The following is an 18,325-nucleotide window of genomic DNA, read 5'->3' on the forward strand; positions in this document are numbered from 1 at the left end:
GTTATGCAGCATCATATACGAGGTATAATATCTGTAAATTCATGTTAAGACTTTGCTTAACCCTTGTGTTTGTGGCACACAGAACACCGACGTAGGGGGGTCATTTCTAAATCACATGAGGTCCTCAGGTAATACTGGTCCTGTGTGAATAGTGCTTACGAGTATACACTACACTGTGAACTCCCACCAGTTACACCTTTCATGCAGAAAATAGCATACTGCACAGCTGCTCTGCTCCCTGCCTCCAACATGCTCTATATATATACAGTATACAAAGACACAGTGTCTCCTGTGCAGCTTATGTGTTATTCGCTCTTGTGAATGTTAGAGGTATCACAGCGTGTTAAACTCACAAACTTAAACATGGAATATAAAAGTTATGCTCACTTGTCATGTATATCTACTGTATATATGAGCTCTATAGTTTCTGTACAGATGCCAAAACAACACTTAAACAAAACCATTTTTTCCTAAAACAAAATTATCCAAACTTCTCAACACAAGGACTCTCCCTAAATAATATGTAGTCTACGTTTCCTGATTTGTATCTACCGTGCATCATTTCCCGATTTAGATAATATCATAAACAAGATTAAGATCTGGCCAAGCATTTGATGCCAACTTTCTACTCGATGCTATAAACAGATTTTTCTTTTTTTTGTCGGCACTCAAAAGCGATCAAGGTTCAAAGCCCAGCCCTAACTGGATCTGTCAGAACATGAATATAATACGCTGTCAGATCATTAAAAGCTTGGTGTGAATTTGGTACATATTCAAATCAGCTCAGGAGTCTGCCAAGCTTTCATGCATAAACAAACACTGTGTCATATTTTCACACCCTGTCACTGTGGTTGCCATAGAAACAGGGAGAGTTCAACAAGAAGTTGGAGCAGAGACGAGTGCAGTCTTACCTATGAATGGGATTGAATCCAGGGAGTCGTCCAAGTTGCTGGAGCCAGACTTTTGTCGCGTGTCTCCGAGCCTTCTTAGATGCATCTCCCTGAAGCTGTCATTAGACGTCCAGCAGATCCTTCCATCTGCAGAGCCTGCCTTCACTAACGGCGGTGACTTGTGAGTCACTCCTCCCTGGTTGTCATTAACAGCCAGTACATAGGACGGAGGGCGGATGTGGGGAGGCGCAGAGTTTTTGTCCCTTCTTAGGACAACGACTGTTGCGTCCGGTCCTTCTACACCCTCTGCAAGACCGCCATTAGTCCGTATAAGAGTGCTAGAAGGTTTTGGCTTTTGGGTCACAGCTCCGTTGGTGGTGGAGGAACCAGAAGAAGAGGAAGTGACAACAGTTTGTAGTTGTCTCTGCAGGGGCAGTTTAGAGGAGGGACCAGAGCATGAGGAGGACCTGGCCGCCAACCCAGCATCTGACCTGCTCTCCATCTTCAGACTGTCAGCGCGGCCTCTGAGCTGTAGGTGCAGAGGTGACGAGTAGCCCAGGTGGTTGCCCACGATGTTAGCTCTTTGGTCTTTGAGAGGGTCTGTGGTTTTGGTGGAGGATAAGGCAGGTGAAGGTTCTGAGATGGAGTTTTTGACAGGCAGGCGTGACGGTCTCAATATGACGCTGTCTGTCCTTAGTGCAGAATCTGTCGTACCCTTCGTAAACACAGGAGCAGCTAAAGGCGAGTTAGGTAATCCACCTCCTCGCACTTCGTCCTCTTGTCCAGTGAGACTCCTGTTCAGATGAGGTAGCGCTCTCAGGCCTGTCCCTTGCCTACTAGCTCTCGCTTCCTCTCCCCGACACAGCAGCAGCCTATCCTCCAGCACCACTCTATCTCCAAAGACCGCCAATCCGCCTGGCTCTCCAGGCTGTTGTCCTATGTAGTCACAAGACCGCGCCCGAGGTTTGGGGGCTCCTGTGGGGGTGGAGAAAGGCAGAGCATCTTCTGAAGCACTCCTAGGCCAATTCCTGATTGGTACTGTCCTCTCTGCCCCGAGCCTCTCTTGCGAGACGCTACGTAAAGGAGCCATCGCAGTACCCTGGCTACCTTTATCCACCCCGCGATCATTGGAGGTGCTTCTCCGCCTGACTTGGGAGCTCAGTGTGCCTCTTTGGGTAGCGCTAGTTGAAGGCGGTGTGCGTTGCTGAGCGTAGGCGGAGCTGGAATTGGCAGCAGCGCGCAAGCTGTCCAAGCGCTCCTGGATGGTGCGGCAGCCGTACGTGTGCAGCCTCTTGGCGTCAATATAGTCCTTATAGGTGGTGTAGTTTTTCCAGTCGATGTTCTGGTGCGGAGAGGTGGAGGGGGCAGTGGGGGAGGGTGAGTAGTGGTTGGCGCTGGGTGAGATGGCAGTAGAGAACGTGTCTGGTGAGGCAGTGGCGGCCCGTACAGGTGGAGATACCGTTTCAGGATAGATCGGGCCAGGTCTTGAGGAAGGGGAGTAGACTGGGCTTTCTGCGGGACGTGATGAGGGGTATTGTAACTGTGCACCCCCAGGTACTGATGGAATAAGAGGTCTCGGTCTAGCTGAGCTGGAATCTGCTGAAGCGCCGTACCGGTTTTCCTCTGTCCTGTGGCTGGGTCCAGCCCGAGCCACCCGGGATCCCCTGTCCACCGGATCAGGCAGCATGGCCACTGTCCTCACGTTCTCATTACAGACGCACACCACCGTCTGAGACTTTGAAGTCTGTTGTGGTGGAGGCGATGGCGGGACAGGGATTTCAACCCGGTAGCTCTTCTCCGTGGCCCCCCCTCGTCTTCCTGGTCCCTGAGCCGGCCCTCGGGGGGTCTCGCTGGCTTTGGCAGGCTCTGATGTCTGAGCCATGCCTGCAGAGTTGACTTCTATCCGAGGGTAGCATATGGGAGGGGGCTCCGGGATGTTCTGGGCATTTCCGCTGTACGCATCATTTCCTTTGAGGTATGCATCCTGGGAATATGCCTGCAAGAGATTATAGGACATTATGTCACTTCGGCTGCTGAGAGGTCTGAAAGCTAAAATAGATTACATTAAACCCTGGGAGGACATCCCACCCAACGAGGGACGGAAATCATCAGACTTATCTTAAAAACTTGTAACGAACAAGGTGTTTGTGAAACAGCTGAACTTTGGGGCAACCTCTTCTATCGCTAGATGACAAATTTACTGCCACATCTCACCTATGACTTCATCTTCCTCTGCTGTTAAAGCGACAGCATCAATCTTTTCTTTCTAAAGTACCTCCGCTGCACCGCAGCAATGTGGTTGCTTACATCTTTAAAAGGGAGAAAGAATAGTAATCTACTGTCATTTATTGACAAGAGTCTCAATGCAAGCTGATGAGATTATCAGCAAGACAAACACTGTTACTGCATTCCCTCTGGAGAACTGTAAGTGACAGACAGACAGCTGGATCCAGCCCGTCTACAACATTAAAACAACAGCATGTTAAAAGCAGACACGGTGCTCCAGCACCGCTTCTCTAAATCCAACACACTCTGTTTCAGTTACAGTTTCTCAATCTTTTCCTAGGAGACGGCAAACAAATGTTACAGCATGCCATGATATAAATTAACTGCCCTGAGAGGTAACAGATGTGGAAGAGTGGGAAAAAAGGGATAGCCAGAAAGGCAAATAAGTAGAGAAAGATGGCTGAAAAGTCCTGGATAAATCCGTGGAGCTAGGAGTGAGGGTTGAGCTGGCAGGGGCTTACCCACCTTTCGTACTGGAGAGTGTGCCCTGAGGCATGAGGAGAGGATGAATGGTGGACGCCTCTGTCTGCCCTTGGCAGCTAACGCTACTTCTGTCAGCATGGTTCCACAACTCTACTGTCACTGTAGTAACTAGGGTACTTTCCTTGATTAAAACTTGAAGAAAAACACTCAAATCTAGCTAGTTTTAACCCTGCGCTGTCTCCAGTGAATGATGGACGGCTCCAGAGTAAACTCCTGGTTGCATATTGAGCGGGCTATATTTCCTCATCCCTTCAACGCACGGGCTCTTGAGAAAATGAAAGGGAGAGAGTTGCGGTGTTGGACTTTAATCGATAGCACTCCACCTGAGGTGTCAGGTTACCATTGAACTGCCAGCAGCAGCAGCAGTAAGTGTGCAGGCTGGTGCCTCCCTCTGGATTTGCATAAATCATACAGTTAAACAGAAACCAACTTCCTTATTGTGGAAAGCACAGAGCCAAGTGTTTGAGGTCTGTTAACATATAGACTCAGGTCATTTGTTTTTTTCAGTACACACGTCTTTTTCACAACCTGCTATTCCAGGAAAATACCAAAAAATTACCTGTACTACTGCAAAGGGAGGAAGTATACTTGGTGTTTTTAGGGGTTTGCCAGCTTCTACATGTGCAAATACAAGCTTTGAAGTTGGTGCCACATGTTAAAGGAGCTATGACTCACCAGGAAAGAAAACTTAAAGGGACAGTTCACCCAAAAAAAAGCCAAATACACATTTTTTTTCTCCTAAATCTAGTTCTATTCACAAACTATATTGTTTTCGTGTTGGTTGCTGAGTGTTTGAGATATTTTTCATATAATCAAACTGGATGGCATTCGGCTTTTGGTGCTTAAAGTTCCCAAAAAAACCCCAACAAATTTGAAAATCTAAACAGCAATGTCTCTTTCTAGAAATCATAACATGGTTACCCAAGGTAATCCATGTGGGAACTATCTTCTTTACACCAAACTACACCTACCAACCATATCAACGCACAGAGGAAATCCAGCTGACACCAATGGCAGGTGTAGTTTGGTATAGAGAAAATAAGACACTACAGTAAGAGGAGAAATGTGTTATTTTTTCATTTTGCTGTGAACTATTCCTTTAAAAAGAAAAGTGATTAGTTAGTATAGTTTCCCTTCTTACCAGAGCAGTGATATCCCTGGAAAACTGCAGTCCACAGGTTAGACAAAGGCAAGCAGAGAGAAAAAAGGGGAATAAAGAGAAGTACACAGGTGAGCATGAAGAAATGAGACAACGCCATCGATGAAGGTGAGACAGGCAACTTGTCTGACTTCAGCGGGCTAAAAATACACTCAGCAGAAGCATCACAATTGCAGGAAGAAGAGGAAAGATGAAGAATAGAGGTGTTGTTGTCCTCACACCTGAGTATCTTCTAAGTTGCTCTTCATCCCCATTATTTCCTCCTCTTACCCCACGTCCTCCTCCACCCACAACACAGCTGCTGAAAACACACTGGCGATTGTTTTCTGCTCTTTCTGTCTTCATACTCAGCACTTCCCTTTGCTCTGTCACTCTCACCTGCTCACTGTGGTATCTCCCCTCCCCCTCTCTACACTACACACACTCTCCACGAGCCCTCTTAGATCCTCTCGCTCATCTGCTAGACGCTGCTCTATCTATCATATGTTCACTTTTGGGTGAGCATAACGGCACGGTTGCCTGGCTCCCTTCCCTCGCTCACTCACTGCTGTAGCTGAGAGGAGTCAGCTGACTGCAGCTGCACTCCCTCTGGTAGTGAGTGGGCTCAATGTCTCCCAAAACACAAAAACAAAAACAAAGACAAAGATGCAGACACCGCCATGTACGTCCTCCATTCATCTTGCATCCTCTAAAGAAAAAAAAACAATTCCAGGCTGACACATCAAAAACTGAATTTAATTTTGTTTTCCTCAATGTGGAAAAAGAAACTAATTGCTTCATTCGGATCCCCTCAGTCTTGTGAATGCTCCGACTCATTCCAGCACGCCAAAAGCAAGTTTCTGTGGCTTTTGGTGAGCTGCGGCCGAGCTAACAAGCTATGTGTGGAATTTAGCGACACAGTGGGATCTGACTCAGTCCTCTGCTCCAAGAGAAAATTTCACAAACAGAGGTGAATAACGTGTGGCGACTGGTTTGACGTGGCCCGGCACTGTTTTATCGTCTGTGGAGCTCTGGACCCTGACTGATGGCGTGGGCCGGCTGTTTGCACCACTGAGCTCATCAGCGTGATGGGAAGAGGGGGCTTTGGAGCTGCGGCATAAAGTCTAGCTCTGCTCCTTTTGTTTTTAGCCTTTTCTTACAGAAAATGCAGGTACATGAATACATGAAATAGCCCACCCATACATCCACATCAGCCTGACATGTGACAATCAGTGACGTTTAAATATGACAATATTCTTAATTTGATGTTGTCATGTAAACAGCATATTTTGTTATTAGGCCTTAATCCAAATGTGACATTTTCTGATTAACCCTTTGAAACCTGACCAAACTGACTTGATTTCTTTCTATAACATAGAAGAAGGAAATGAGCAACAAAAAAAGAAATGACCCAAGAAAATACTAATAAGTGCTAAAAATTCCCTAATTAGTGTAAAAAATAAGAGAAAAGAAAATTAAAAGAAAGTGAAAAAACAAGAAGGAAGTGACCACAAAAAGTTCTTAAAGAGCTCTAATAATTCTGTAACAAAATTTAAAATATATTATAAAGATTATAAATAAAGCCTTCCCATGTTTTTTCTCCTTCTTTTTCTCTAGAATTTTTTTCCATTAGCTTTTTTAAAAATGTTTTCTAAATCAACTAATTTCTCGCAGTTAGCTGAATATTTCTTACCAAGTTGCTCCTGGCACTTCTTCCCACATTTTTAAAGAAATTGCACCAATTTGCTCAGAGTTCAATACGTGTGAAAGCAACTGAAAACAGCACAGGAAAAGTGATGTCGCTCCAGGCTTTAAGGGGTTAAGATGTGGGATATGCTGGAGAAGCACTCCTACGTTAAACATTATGAAATTGCTGGATGTCAACAAGTCTTTTTGGATATGCTCAAATATTGTAATGCCGACCTTTTTAAGAAGGTGGCTGGAGGAAAGAAGGGATGATCATGGTCAGAGACACAAAGTCAGGATGAGCAGGTCGGTGAAAAGACTAAACTTGCGTCCCCACAGGAACAACAATAACAATCATCTAGAGTGACCCACATTATCTATGTTCCCGCATGGACCAACCCTGTGACTCTCCAAATATCAGGCTGCATTGTGGGCATGTTTTCAAGCTGTAATACCAAAATTCACCTTTTTTTTGTCTGGTAGCAAAATGTTTATGGTTCACTCTGGCTTGTATCCAGTAAGATGGAATCCGCTAACACTCTCTCTCCATGTTTTTTAGGGAGTCAGACATGAGTCTGAAGTAACTCAGAGGTCAGTATCGCTTCACAGAAAGTTTTCTGGACTATGCTAAACAGCTAGTTTCAGATTTTGAAAGACTGAGATATAAATCTTGCTGTGCATTATGTACACAGCTCTAGTCAGAAGGTGTGAAGCTTAGCTTTGCACAAAGTCTGGAAATGTGAAGAACAGCTAACCTGACTCATGCTTGAATTATGTCTTGGTGATAACAACTACATCATTGACAGGATACCAGGTTTGGTAACACTGATCCTGCACAGGAGACATAAAGCTGTGCTCAAACATATCAGATACCATGTGTTTTGAACATGTTTTAAAAGTGAATTGTGTGTTTTGTTGAGCTTTGTCAAAGGACAATTTCTGTCACAGTTGAGACAGAAAACAAACTTTATTTATTCACCTGTCTATCTATAAAAAACCCTATAAACACATAATTCCAGGTAGCTGGCATATACAGAGGCAAAGATGGAACAAAGGGAGTGTATTGAGAAACGTATGTGATGGGAAACAAAACGTTGTGCAGCAGCGTATATTAAAGCAACACTACGTTAACAGCTACAGAAAATAATTTATATATACAGTAAATATATTAAAATAATAAATAATAATTTTGAATTGTCTGTGCATGTGCAGGTTAAACAAGATAAAGCCAAGATACATCCTTAATAGCCAGGTTGAAAAATATGAAAAATACATTGTTATTGCAATTAGACTAATCTTGATAAACAAACAGTTAAATAAAACTACATTTTAAAACACTAAGCCACTAGTCTGGGATTAAAGTTCCTCATGATTACAAATCTTTTATGTCTGTTTTTTTTTTTTTTTTTTTTTTGCTGCATAAACAAACAAAGCATCATTTTCGAGCAAACTTGCAATATTTACTGTTGATTGAATGCTTACCAGCTGCAAAATGTCCTCATCCTTTGGCATCACACAGAGTTCCAGCGAGGCATCGCTGATGGAGGGGAGGGTGAGCGGGACGAGACAGAATGAGAGAGAAATGGTTAAAACTCAGGGCTCAGACTGTTGAAAGTCATGGCACTTCTCAAAATAACAAGTCCAACTTGTAAAATCTAAACTTTAATAGCTGCAGTTTAATGAGGTGTGAATGTTTAACGTGTGCTTGTCAGTGATAAGGAAATAACTTTCTCTGGAAAAACGTTTCACACGGCTCCGTCTCATTTTCCGACATGCAGGGGAGTGTTGGCAGCGGAGGGTCTGAGTCAGTCGGACTCTTTCACACTGTACATATGAATCAGAAAATTAAATGATAACGATCTCACCTGTTCTGAATCAAGGCTATGACTTGCGAGTAGGTTTTGCCGATGATGCTCTCTCCATTCACCTTCACTATCCGGTCCCCTGAATGAGAGAATAAATTACAAACCTGCTGTTTACTGCTGACAACAACGTGACAAATAAATGCTTCACTGAGGGCGCTCAGATCAAACGAGCCACCAACAGTTAAAAGTGAGTATTTGTTCTACATGATTTGGCTGGTGGGCTCTATAACGGACGTTCAGACAACGCAAAACATGTAAGACAATTTCTCAAAGCACAGCTACAATGGCTGCAGTGGTCTGGCAGTTCCCAGGTTGAACGACATTTCCTCGAAACAGTTTGAAACAGGCTTTGAATTACATTTTCTCCTGTTTGGGTGTGTATATCAGAGGTGTTTTCCAGTCAGCAGACAAATATAAATAACCCCGCCCTATCAAAAGGCAGTGCTTTTGTGTTACACAACAGGGCTTTTCAGCTCACCTGTGTTTAAATTAACGTTAAGCTAAGTTTTGTTGGTTCTGAACTAGCCCAGAAAAATACAGTTTATTTGCACTTGTGGAGGAAACACCCACAAAGTGAAATATGTTGCACACGTTTAATACAATACAATAAAATAAAAAAACAGTTGTCTACTCATGATATCTTCTCATCTCTGTATATTTCAAAATTTAGCTTTTTCTATGTGTTTGCACCTTTTGTCAACATGAAAACTGTGTTTTAGTTCATTGACTGGCTGTAAAACTTGTGTTTACAACATGGAAAGTTGTGTAAAGTAAGTTGTGAACTCGGAATTTTTTAGAAAATTTCCACTTATGAGCGTATGAATACCACAAGAAGGAGTCATTCATGTGGTTTCGTCTCGTTGACACGGTAAAAACAACCCTATTTGAATGGATCGTGAGTCCAGGGGTGGAGATTTTTTCGGAAATGTAACTATTAGTATTAACACATAGTCAGGAAAAACAGAGTTTTTGACTTATTTCGTAAGAGCATGCACCGCCTTCTCTTTTGTGAGGTGTCACAAATGAGGCAACTTTTTGCACAATGGTGAACATGACCAAAATAGTGCAGGTTTTAAGCATGCTAACGGGATGTTTTACATGTCACCACATGCATGTCAAATTTCTCTTCCACCATAATGAAGAACAGAGGCATCAGAAAGACGTCAATGCTCCAGGTAGCCTTCTGGTAATAGCTTTTTATAGGCGTTTCATTGGCCAACACCATTTTTTGTTCATTGCGTGATTGAGTTTTATTGCCTGCTGCTGGTTTGGCATGCTCTTGATGGCACTTCCATTTTGTTTTTGTGTTTTTATTTGGCTCGTGAACAGTGTGTCCGGACAGGATGAATTTCTTTTAATAGCTAAGGAGGGATAATCCAGTTTTCAACAATACCTGTGTGTATGTGTGGACTAGCCCTTGATTTTAATACTTATTATACAGTGTGAAGTAAACGAATGATGTTACACAAAGAGGGCTTCAAATAGACCCTTTTATCTGCCAAAACTGCTTCAACTGATCGATGATCGGCCCCAAATATCCTGATGTGAGCGCCCTTATTCTGCATATCTTTGCCTCTACACTGCGCTGCTCAGAAAACAACGATCTGGCGTCCAGTCAGTGCGCTTATTGACCAAGGAAACCACTCTGGAGTTGCTCCTTCCAGCACAAACACACATCTGTGTTTAGATCAAACGGAGAATACCAATACTTGTTTATATGAAGCCCCCCGCCCCCACGTGAGTATCCATCTCCATTCAAGCTTTGTGAAGATGGCCATCTCACAGGAAGAGAGGCGAGGTGAATTTAGGAGAGCAACTGGATAATTGTGGGAAAACACTGTGCTCCCTTATCCCAGGAGAGGAGAGCAAACAGATAAAAGCAGACGGTTTAGAGGGTTTGTCCAGCCCACTTAACATTTCCTGTAATACTGAGTGCTAATCTGGCAATAACGCTGACAGAGCTCCAGCTATCACCTCCATTTCAGGGAGGGAGTTGATTTCACCAGAAGGGGAGTTTGTTTAAGTATTTTTATCCCTGCTGCTTAAAATTAGACGTGTTTCAGGAATCAATAAGAGAGGAAACAAAGTGGAGAAAAACAGAATCAGGGGAAGGTTGAAATAACAGTGTGCATATTACACTTTGTACAACCTCCCACGAAGGAGCCATCTGTTATTTTGTAACTTGTATCTGTTTTGCCTGGCAGGTCACAGGGAGCTGGAATTACCTACAGTACGAACGTGAAGAAATCTTGGCATCAAACGGCGCTTTGAGGTCACATGCGAGACAGGCAGAGTTAATCATAAGATCCACCAGTTATCAGAGGCAGGGCAGTGATCTCCATAGAGACTGTGTGTGTGAGTTACGTGTGTGTGTGTGTGTGTGTGTGTGTGTGTGTGTGTGTGTGTGTACCTGTACAGAGTCCAGCTCCGTGGGCGGGGCCTCCCTCCTTCACTTGCTTGACGAAAATGGTGTCCATTGGCTCCAGACGGTTCCGCTGTCTCCCTGGCAACAAGAGAGCACATGCGGCGAGGCGATTGGTCACACAGTGAGGAAGAGAAGCAGCAGCAGAATGAGATCTAGGCCACATTGCACTGAAACGGGAAATTCAACTGCAGATACAGTGTGGCATCAGGGCGCACGTTTTCCACTTGTGATATGAATGTACACTGATTTTTCTCAAACACTCAAACATTACAAATGTGAATTATTTTCTGGCTATAAAGTGAAATAAACATCAAAATGTGAACCTCCATTTACATTTTGCCTTGAGGACACATCTTGTGCCTACCATACACTAAAAAACTTTTAATCACACACTGTGAGATTTAACAGAGGGATCGTGCAGGGTCACAATTCGCAAGATTACAACTAGATTCCTTTTCCCATCCTGCTCCTGCTGGAAAATATTTCACCAAGCTCCCTTTAAGAAATATGACAAATGAATAATTCTTTATCTCTCTGCAAAAACACAAAACAGCTAACCAACAAAGGTTAGTAACAAGTTGAGACAACAAAATCCAAAATCTAAAGTTTGTATCTTTGTGGATTATATTGATGCCTAATAGACAATAATACAGTTGATATATGACACCTTTGATCTTGTGTTTCTAGGGTTACGTGTTTTTGCAGACACGTGAGGAATTGTTAATATTTTACATTTTTTGAAGGGAGTTGGGCTTAATATCTTCCACCAGGAGCAGGATGGGAAATAATCCCAAAAGGAATCTAGTCTTGCAAATAGTGATAAAAAGCCTTTTCATATAAGGGAGCATAAGCTGTCAGTAGAGCTGAATCCATTATTAGATTAATCAAATACTCAGCTTTCTCAGTGGCTTTGGGAGTTAGAGACAAACAAGCTCTTACATAAGAGCACACCGGCAGAAGAGAACTTCTCCTTTTCTTAAAATATTCCTCTACATCGCAAACACAGCATCAGGCTCTTCCTCATGCAGTCACAACCTCTGTCCCATCCTTTGACTCTACTCTGCTGTCAGATGAGCTGCAGGACAGGACAGCGAGGACAGGTCAGAGTGTGCTGACAAGGCTACAAGCAAACAGGCGACAGGGGAGTTTGGTCTCGTATGACAGGGGACGGGACATCACGTCATGTCGGGCTAGGAGAGACAATCCAGCAAATTAAGGCAAAGTCAAATTGCTAATAACTTCTTTTAAAGTTCATGTATATTTATAGTAATTAAGTGCATGTAAAAAAGAGGGAGTTTTCTGTGATTAAAAACAGCAAAATCGTCTTTCCCTGAGCCATAAGCCTCAATCTCAGTTGGCCTCAGCTGCCTTTTAGCGCCCGCGGGCTTTGAGGAAGTGCAACATCAGAGTTCATCACTGTTCTTTCCTCAGGGAACGCCGACTGAGTACGCATGCTCTTTTCATGAACGCCCTGCTTCAACATTTACATAGCAGCAGCAGCAGCAGCAGCAGATACATGCATTTATGACCCGGCGCTCTGCGGAGCCCTGAACAGCTGGACTGCAGCAGATGTGGGTTCAAAGTGTTGCTGAGGAGCAACTTCAAAGATGAAGAGTTGGTTTAATCATCAGTTTACTTGGTTCAGGAATCCAAACAGCCCTTTTATATAAAATCACGACTGTTGCCAGCTTGCATCTTTGTATTTTTGAGCTTTTCTGAGCTGCTGTAATGAAAGCATGTTACCTTAAATGTCCTTTGCTGACAATGGCGTGACAGCATGTTCAATGCATTTGTGAGTATATGCTGCTGCCTCCCTCCTGTGGCTTAAAATGTTACTGCAAACTATCCTACACTAACCCTTAAGGACTGTCAAGCGCATTTTCCACGTTTCATTCTTTTGATAATTTTGGCTGTGTTCACACATATGGCATACATTTTGGTAAGATTGTGTATTTTTGGTTTAATCTTGGAATGCTAACCTGCTCATTTACTGTTTAGTATTAAATTCACTCAAAGTCTGACTGATGCTGGCAGCAGCTGCAGGCTTGTTTTTGATCCAGTAGAAGGCAGTGCAGCACATAAAATGACTCAGCTTACTGAGGAACAGTTAAAAAAATGTTAACTCTCCATTCATGCTCTCACTGGCTTAACACATGAGAAGAACTTGACATAAAAATAACTTAAGAACTATAACGTGGCTCTGCAGCCTCTGACAGAACATGATTACACTGATGCATTCATGTGTAACATCACTGACACAATGTAAGACATGACTGACCCGAGGTGAAGGTACAGATGTTAACAAATGCTCCCTCTACCTCCTCCCTTTCTCTCCCTCTCTGTCCTCGGCAAATTCCCAATCCTGAGCCAATCTCACCAAGCTCCAGCTCTGCTGCATAAATTGGATTTCTGGAAGTTTCCATGCCACGCAGCTGGATGAACAGGATTAAATGTGGAAATCTAAAGCTCTGGATATTTTTAATGCTCCCAACTGTCTTACCAAAGCATAAACTACTGTGTGGATTAATGAAATACATCAGCTGGCCTCAAAATAACTTTGACTGGTCCAAAACACAGAAGTAGAGTTGAGTAACCTAAGCTACTCTTGGGTGGTACTCTGGGCAAATACTTCACCAGTGGACGAGGCACTTAATTTACACGCCACTACATCATTTTACACTCTGGCAAGCAGGTGCAGGCTTGAAGCAGACCTTGGCTTCAAAGTAGGCTGAAATAATTGTGGGTATTTTGTTCAAACTGCACAAGTTTACCACACCATTCAGTGCAGCATTATGCAACCTACATGCCAGTGTAGTTAACTACAGATTTATTAACATTGTAGTGTATTTCACGCCTGCTTTTGTTATTTATGTGGCAAATTGGGTGAAAAAATTCACAATATTTTTGACCAAATACCTTAATATATTGATGTTGTAATGGTAGTATAAGCTTGACTCTTGGTGCATTCACTGAATATTCATGGAATGGGATTTTTGATAAGTAATGTGGAAATAATGACTACTCGGATAAAGGCAAGCCCTAACCAAAATCTAAGAGCCTGTTTGCATGAGCTGACAGTGCTGAATAAAAGTGTAAATGACCACCAAGACGTACTGTGATTCTAAAAACAACGTGTCCGTTCATACTAAAGTAATCCCTCTCAGTCATCACTTACACTAGAAGTGTGTATTTTTCTGCAGAGACTCTGACCTTTGCCTGTTTTCTTACTTTCTTGTACTTTCTGTGTTCGGGAAGTTTGTAGGCATGTACCCCAACAGTTCTCAGGTGAGGTCAGGGCAGCAGCCAGCATCAGAGAGACACAGCACCAAAAAAATGCAATTAAAGCGAGGTGAAATGACCACTTTCACCAGAGATCATGTTTACAAAAAATAACCTACAATTCTGCAAAGTATACCTTTAAAAATGACAAAAACCCATATGAAAGCGGTTTAGAAAATTGGCAACTCACATATTTTCACACAATTAATCAAAAATGTTCCAAATACCCAACAGGATATCTGCAATTTCCAAATTGCAATTACACAACTAATTTAACAATTTGAATTTTGAGACAGCTTCTTGTGACGGTTTTTTGTTGACGTGGAAAAACTTTTTAATTCCAAAAAGCCACAAACTGACCTCGTTTGTTCGCCTCTCCCACATGTTCTGAGTTTCCAAGAACAGAAAAACAGAATAATGTCTCTATGTGAACCACAACTCATGTTTCAATTATATATAAAGCAAAACAAATATTTCTTTTCCTTACTGCAAGTTTCGTACAACCCTATCTGGTCCGATCTAGCAGTCAGCGGCCATCCACTGGCTGGATGTGTGCTCTCTGGCCTCAACAAGCTCTGGTTTGGCTGTCGTCCCTGGCTGCACAGCTGGGCCCGCTTGTGTCGGCCAGCTCCCCGCTCCCCCGTTGTTTTGGGTTAGATAATGTTATTCTTCAGAGGGCTGGGCCCGCTGCCCGTTCACTGCATTAACCCAGGCGTAATACCTCTCCCTGTGACTCGCTGTTCTTTACCATTTGTGTCACTCTCGCATTTACAAACACCACACCCACATACAAATGTACGAGTATACAAAAATATACAAAAACCCATGCAGATGTGTTGCTTCTTGGCTCTGACATGGAGAGGAAGAGGTCTTTCAAACACTGAGGAGGAGGAGGACTCTGTGTGTTTAGATGGCTATCTATGTCTCTTCCAGCAGAGAAATATGAAAATGGGAGGCACATAATCCTGGCATACTGTTTCCCCCATAGTGTGGGAAGGTCAAAGCACAAGTACACTTTACATAAATCCATAAACTCCGGCTTCCTTCAAAAGAACGTCCTGTTTCAGCGTCGATCTCCTGCTCAAAGACAGCTTTAAGAGAGGAGATGAAGATCATGAAAATAAACTCTGTAATTTGGTCTTTCTTTCTTCCATTCCCACCAAGTAACACTCTGTGCAGTTCACACACTGAACCAGTCCAAACACAACTCCACTTTGAAAGCTTAAACTCTGCTAAAACACCTGCGTACCCGAGTTCTGACCTCTTTGGAATACGTAAAAAACCCACATCCTCACAAACTGTGTCAATAGACTTTGTCAGATGGCGAAACGACTCGTAAGTGCCAGTCTCAAATGGACAGGTCTAATTTCACTAATCGCTGCACTTTGTAAACAGCCACGGCTTTTTGTCAGAAAACTCAGCACACACTGGGAGAGGGCCTGTCAATACACCTTAAAGCGCTCGACATCACACAAACTGTCAAGTCAGCAGTTTGTTTTTGCATGTAAGTAAATTAGTAAATTTCATTTACAGGGAAGGCTTTAAAACCAAGGTGTCTACAGGAATAAGACACTTACATTTAATGTTTTTTAAGATGTATTCAAAGATTACTTTCAAGGCCTAATATTTAGAAAATTAAAGACATATGGCCTGCAGACATCCTGTAGACCAGTGGTTCCCAACAGGTCCATTCACGGGGTCCACATTTCTCCAGTGTTCAAGGTCCAAATATTCAATAGTTTACCACATTTTCAATTTTATTTCACAAAATGTAAACAACATGTCACCTTAGGATAAAAAAGATTAAACATATTGCAATAATAATCAAAAATTGCACTTCAAAATAAAAGCTATGTGCCAAAAATCCACTGTTTTTTAAAATGAAGTGTTTTTTTACAAGGATTAAAAAGATTTTAAAAATGTGACTAATCACGATTAAATAAAGAAATTGTGCGATTAATCTCAATTTAAACAATTAATGGTTTGACGGCCGTACAAAAAGTGCCACATGCAACTGTATAAGTATGCAGAAAACCCAGCAGAGCTAAATTCATGAAGGGCTTCACAATAAGTCACTTCCACACCTGTAACCTCTGTAACAAGAGGGAGAAATGCCGATGCAGAAACACATGCCTGACAACACCGCTACATCACCACAGATTCACACAAACACACACAGAAGCATACACACCTGGTGTTTTTTCCACCACAGACAGGAAGGTGGTCGAGCACTTTCCACTTTTGTTTCTAGGAATTCCAAATACAAAAATCCACCCAGGGGAAAGAGGATATGTTCTGACCACACAGCAAAAAAAAGTTGATTCAGTGTTTTGTTTTCTTTCTGTAAAACAAGCCAGAATATCCACCAAGGGAATTTGGGTTCAACTGAGGGAACAAGCGACAAACATCTGGAGACAGATGGGGTGATAATAGCCTAAAAAACTGTCTCCGGCTTTAAGAGATGGGTGAAATGAGTCAACTGGCCGTGAATTTGGAGGGTGACGTCTGTTTTTTCAAACCTTTCCAAAACCAAAAAACATGAGAAAAGTGTAAAGACTGGATTAAACTGTTTTTCTACTCCAACATCAGCTGCAATCGCTAGCATTTACAGCTCAAAAGCACACTGACAACAACACTAACTACATTAGTTTGTGGTGTTTCGGGTTAAAAAGCCCTTTTCACAATAATACTCCGAAGTATTCCCCCTCTGTGTGGGAGCCGGTCCTGGATGCTACTCTATCAGAGTTTACGCTAAGGTTAGCTGATTTGGCCAAGTTACAGCCCAGCAACCGGAGCCAACGTTAGAGAGATAGTGTCACATTGTTTTTACACATCTGTTACTCCTCTTCATTTTATAACCACCAAACAACATAATAATGGAATAACTGATCCTGCATTTATCCTTATTCTACTTATAATACAAGAACTGACTCGCTCTACACTGCAATACAAGGAAAATACTGTTCTCTTTTTTGCCTTGAGCATGCAGCTTCAGCCTCTGACTTTTCGCACAGTATCATGTATATAGGCACCAAATTCATATTTAAGAAAAAACATTTAAATTTTTAAAGTTTGACCCTATTTTTCCATGTTATTGTGTTTAAGTGACAACTAGAGCCATTTTTTTTTTAATTAGTCCTGTCTTGTGCAAGAGCACAAGACAGTCTTGTGCTGCAGCTGACAGTCCTGAAACATGTTGTGGGTACGTCAGGATGTTGACTGAAGGAGCCGGGGATTGAACTGCCAACCTACCGATTAGTGCACAACCTGCTCTATCTACTGAGCCACAGCTACACACTGTTCCCCCACTGCCAGTCTACACTGTCATCTGTCTAATAAAGGTGAAAATACTAAAAAAAAAATAAAAAATTGGCATTTAAAAAAATTGTGCAGCAGTAACTGAGGAGTGCAAACGGTCAGCTTTATTTGGATATCTGCCTAAAAAACTTTGGCTTAAGTTCTGATGTTAAACAACTTCTAACTGGGTGTATACCATAATAAATAAACAGTCAGATTTACAAACACTCAAACTTAAGATAAAAATCTAGATGGGAAATCTACTTGAGGCCTGGAATAAATGAGAGTAAAATACTTAAAATTAAGCTTTTAGGGAGTTCAGCATAAAGCCTTATGGCACCAAAACTCAAACTGGAAAGGTCAAGAAGTCGTCGAGAGCAGTAAGAAAACAAATAAAGAAAGAAAAGACAAGAGGAAGGGTAGACCTCGAAACAGAGAGAGATGGAAAAAAGAAGAGAAAGACAACACTTTGGACACGGCTTTGTTAAAGAAGGTGGGGCGTTAAAAAGCTCACTGGAGAATTCTGGGGAATTCTGTTTGCTTGTGCTGCATTACGTTCCCTCTGCAGACTTTATGGGAACGAACCAAAATCTGACGCACAAAAAAAAAGGGGAGGGGGGGGGATAAATCTGGTATCTGCAGAGAAAAGTGTTTCTCGTTGAATGAAAAGCAAATATTTGAACAGATGGAAGAAATTTTTTTTGTTGCAGAGGTACCACAGCTTCATAAGCATAACACAAAACGCCTCATTCGGATTTTACCCTTCAACAACTTGCTAAAATACACAGCAGAGGAGAAAGAGATACAGGAAAGGGAGAGACAGAGAGAGTAGGGAGGGAAGAGGAGAGGAAGCGAGATAGAGAGGAAGATTTGGTATGTAGACAACCGCTGTGAAAGGAAATAAACAGATCCATAGCGGACACACACACACTCTGTTTCCATGTTGCCACGATGGACCTACACACTGTATATCAAT

The 18,325-nt window shown here is 42.5% G+C and overlaps 1 protein-coding gene across 5 annotated transcripts in view; it reads right to left on the bottom strand.

The window, feature by feature from the left end:
• Positions 1–18,325, bottom strand: part of LOC121960452 (rho GTPase-activating protein 21-like) — a 97,620-nt gene that overhangs the window by 19,651 nt on the left and 59,644 nt on the right. For 3 of the 5 annotated variants that reach the window (XM_042510143.1, XM_042510142.1, XM_042510140.1), the window contains exons 4-8: positions 10,759–10,851; positions 8,349–8,427; positions 7,966–8,020; positions 4,801–4,824; positions 912–2,886 (exon numbers count right to left, since the gene is read on the bottom strand). In XM_042510143.1, coding sequence (XP_042366077.1) covers positions 912–2,886; positions 4,801–4,824; positions 7,966–8,020; positions 8,349–8,427; positions 10,759–10,851 — 2,226 coding nt within the window. Of the gene's footprint in view, positions 1–911; positions 2,887–3,641; positions 3,740–4,800; positions 4,825–7,965; positions 8,021–8,348; positions 8,428–10,758; positions 10,852–18,325 lie in introns of those variants that run through there. The other 2 variants (XM_042510141.1, XM_042510144.1) reach the window with 2 other exon arrangements.

The sequence above is a fragment of the Plectropomus leopardus genome, chromosome 21 (genome assembly GCF_008729295.1).
Source record: "Plectropomus leopardus isolate mb chromosome 21, YSFRI_Pleo_2.0, whole genome shotgun sequence".
NCBI lineage: Eukaryota > Metazoa > Chordata > Actinopteri > Perciformes > Serranidae > Plectropomus > Plectropomus leopardus.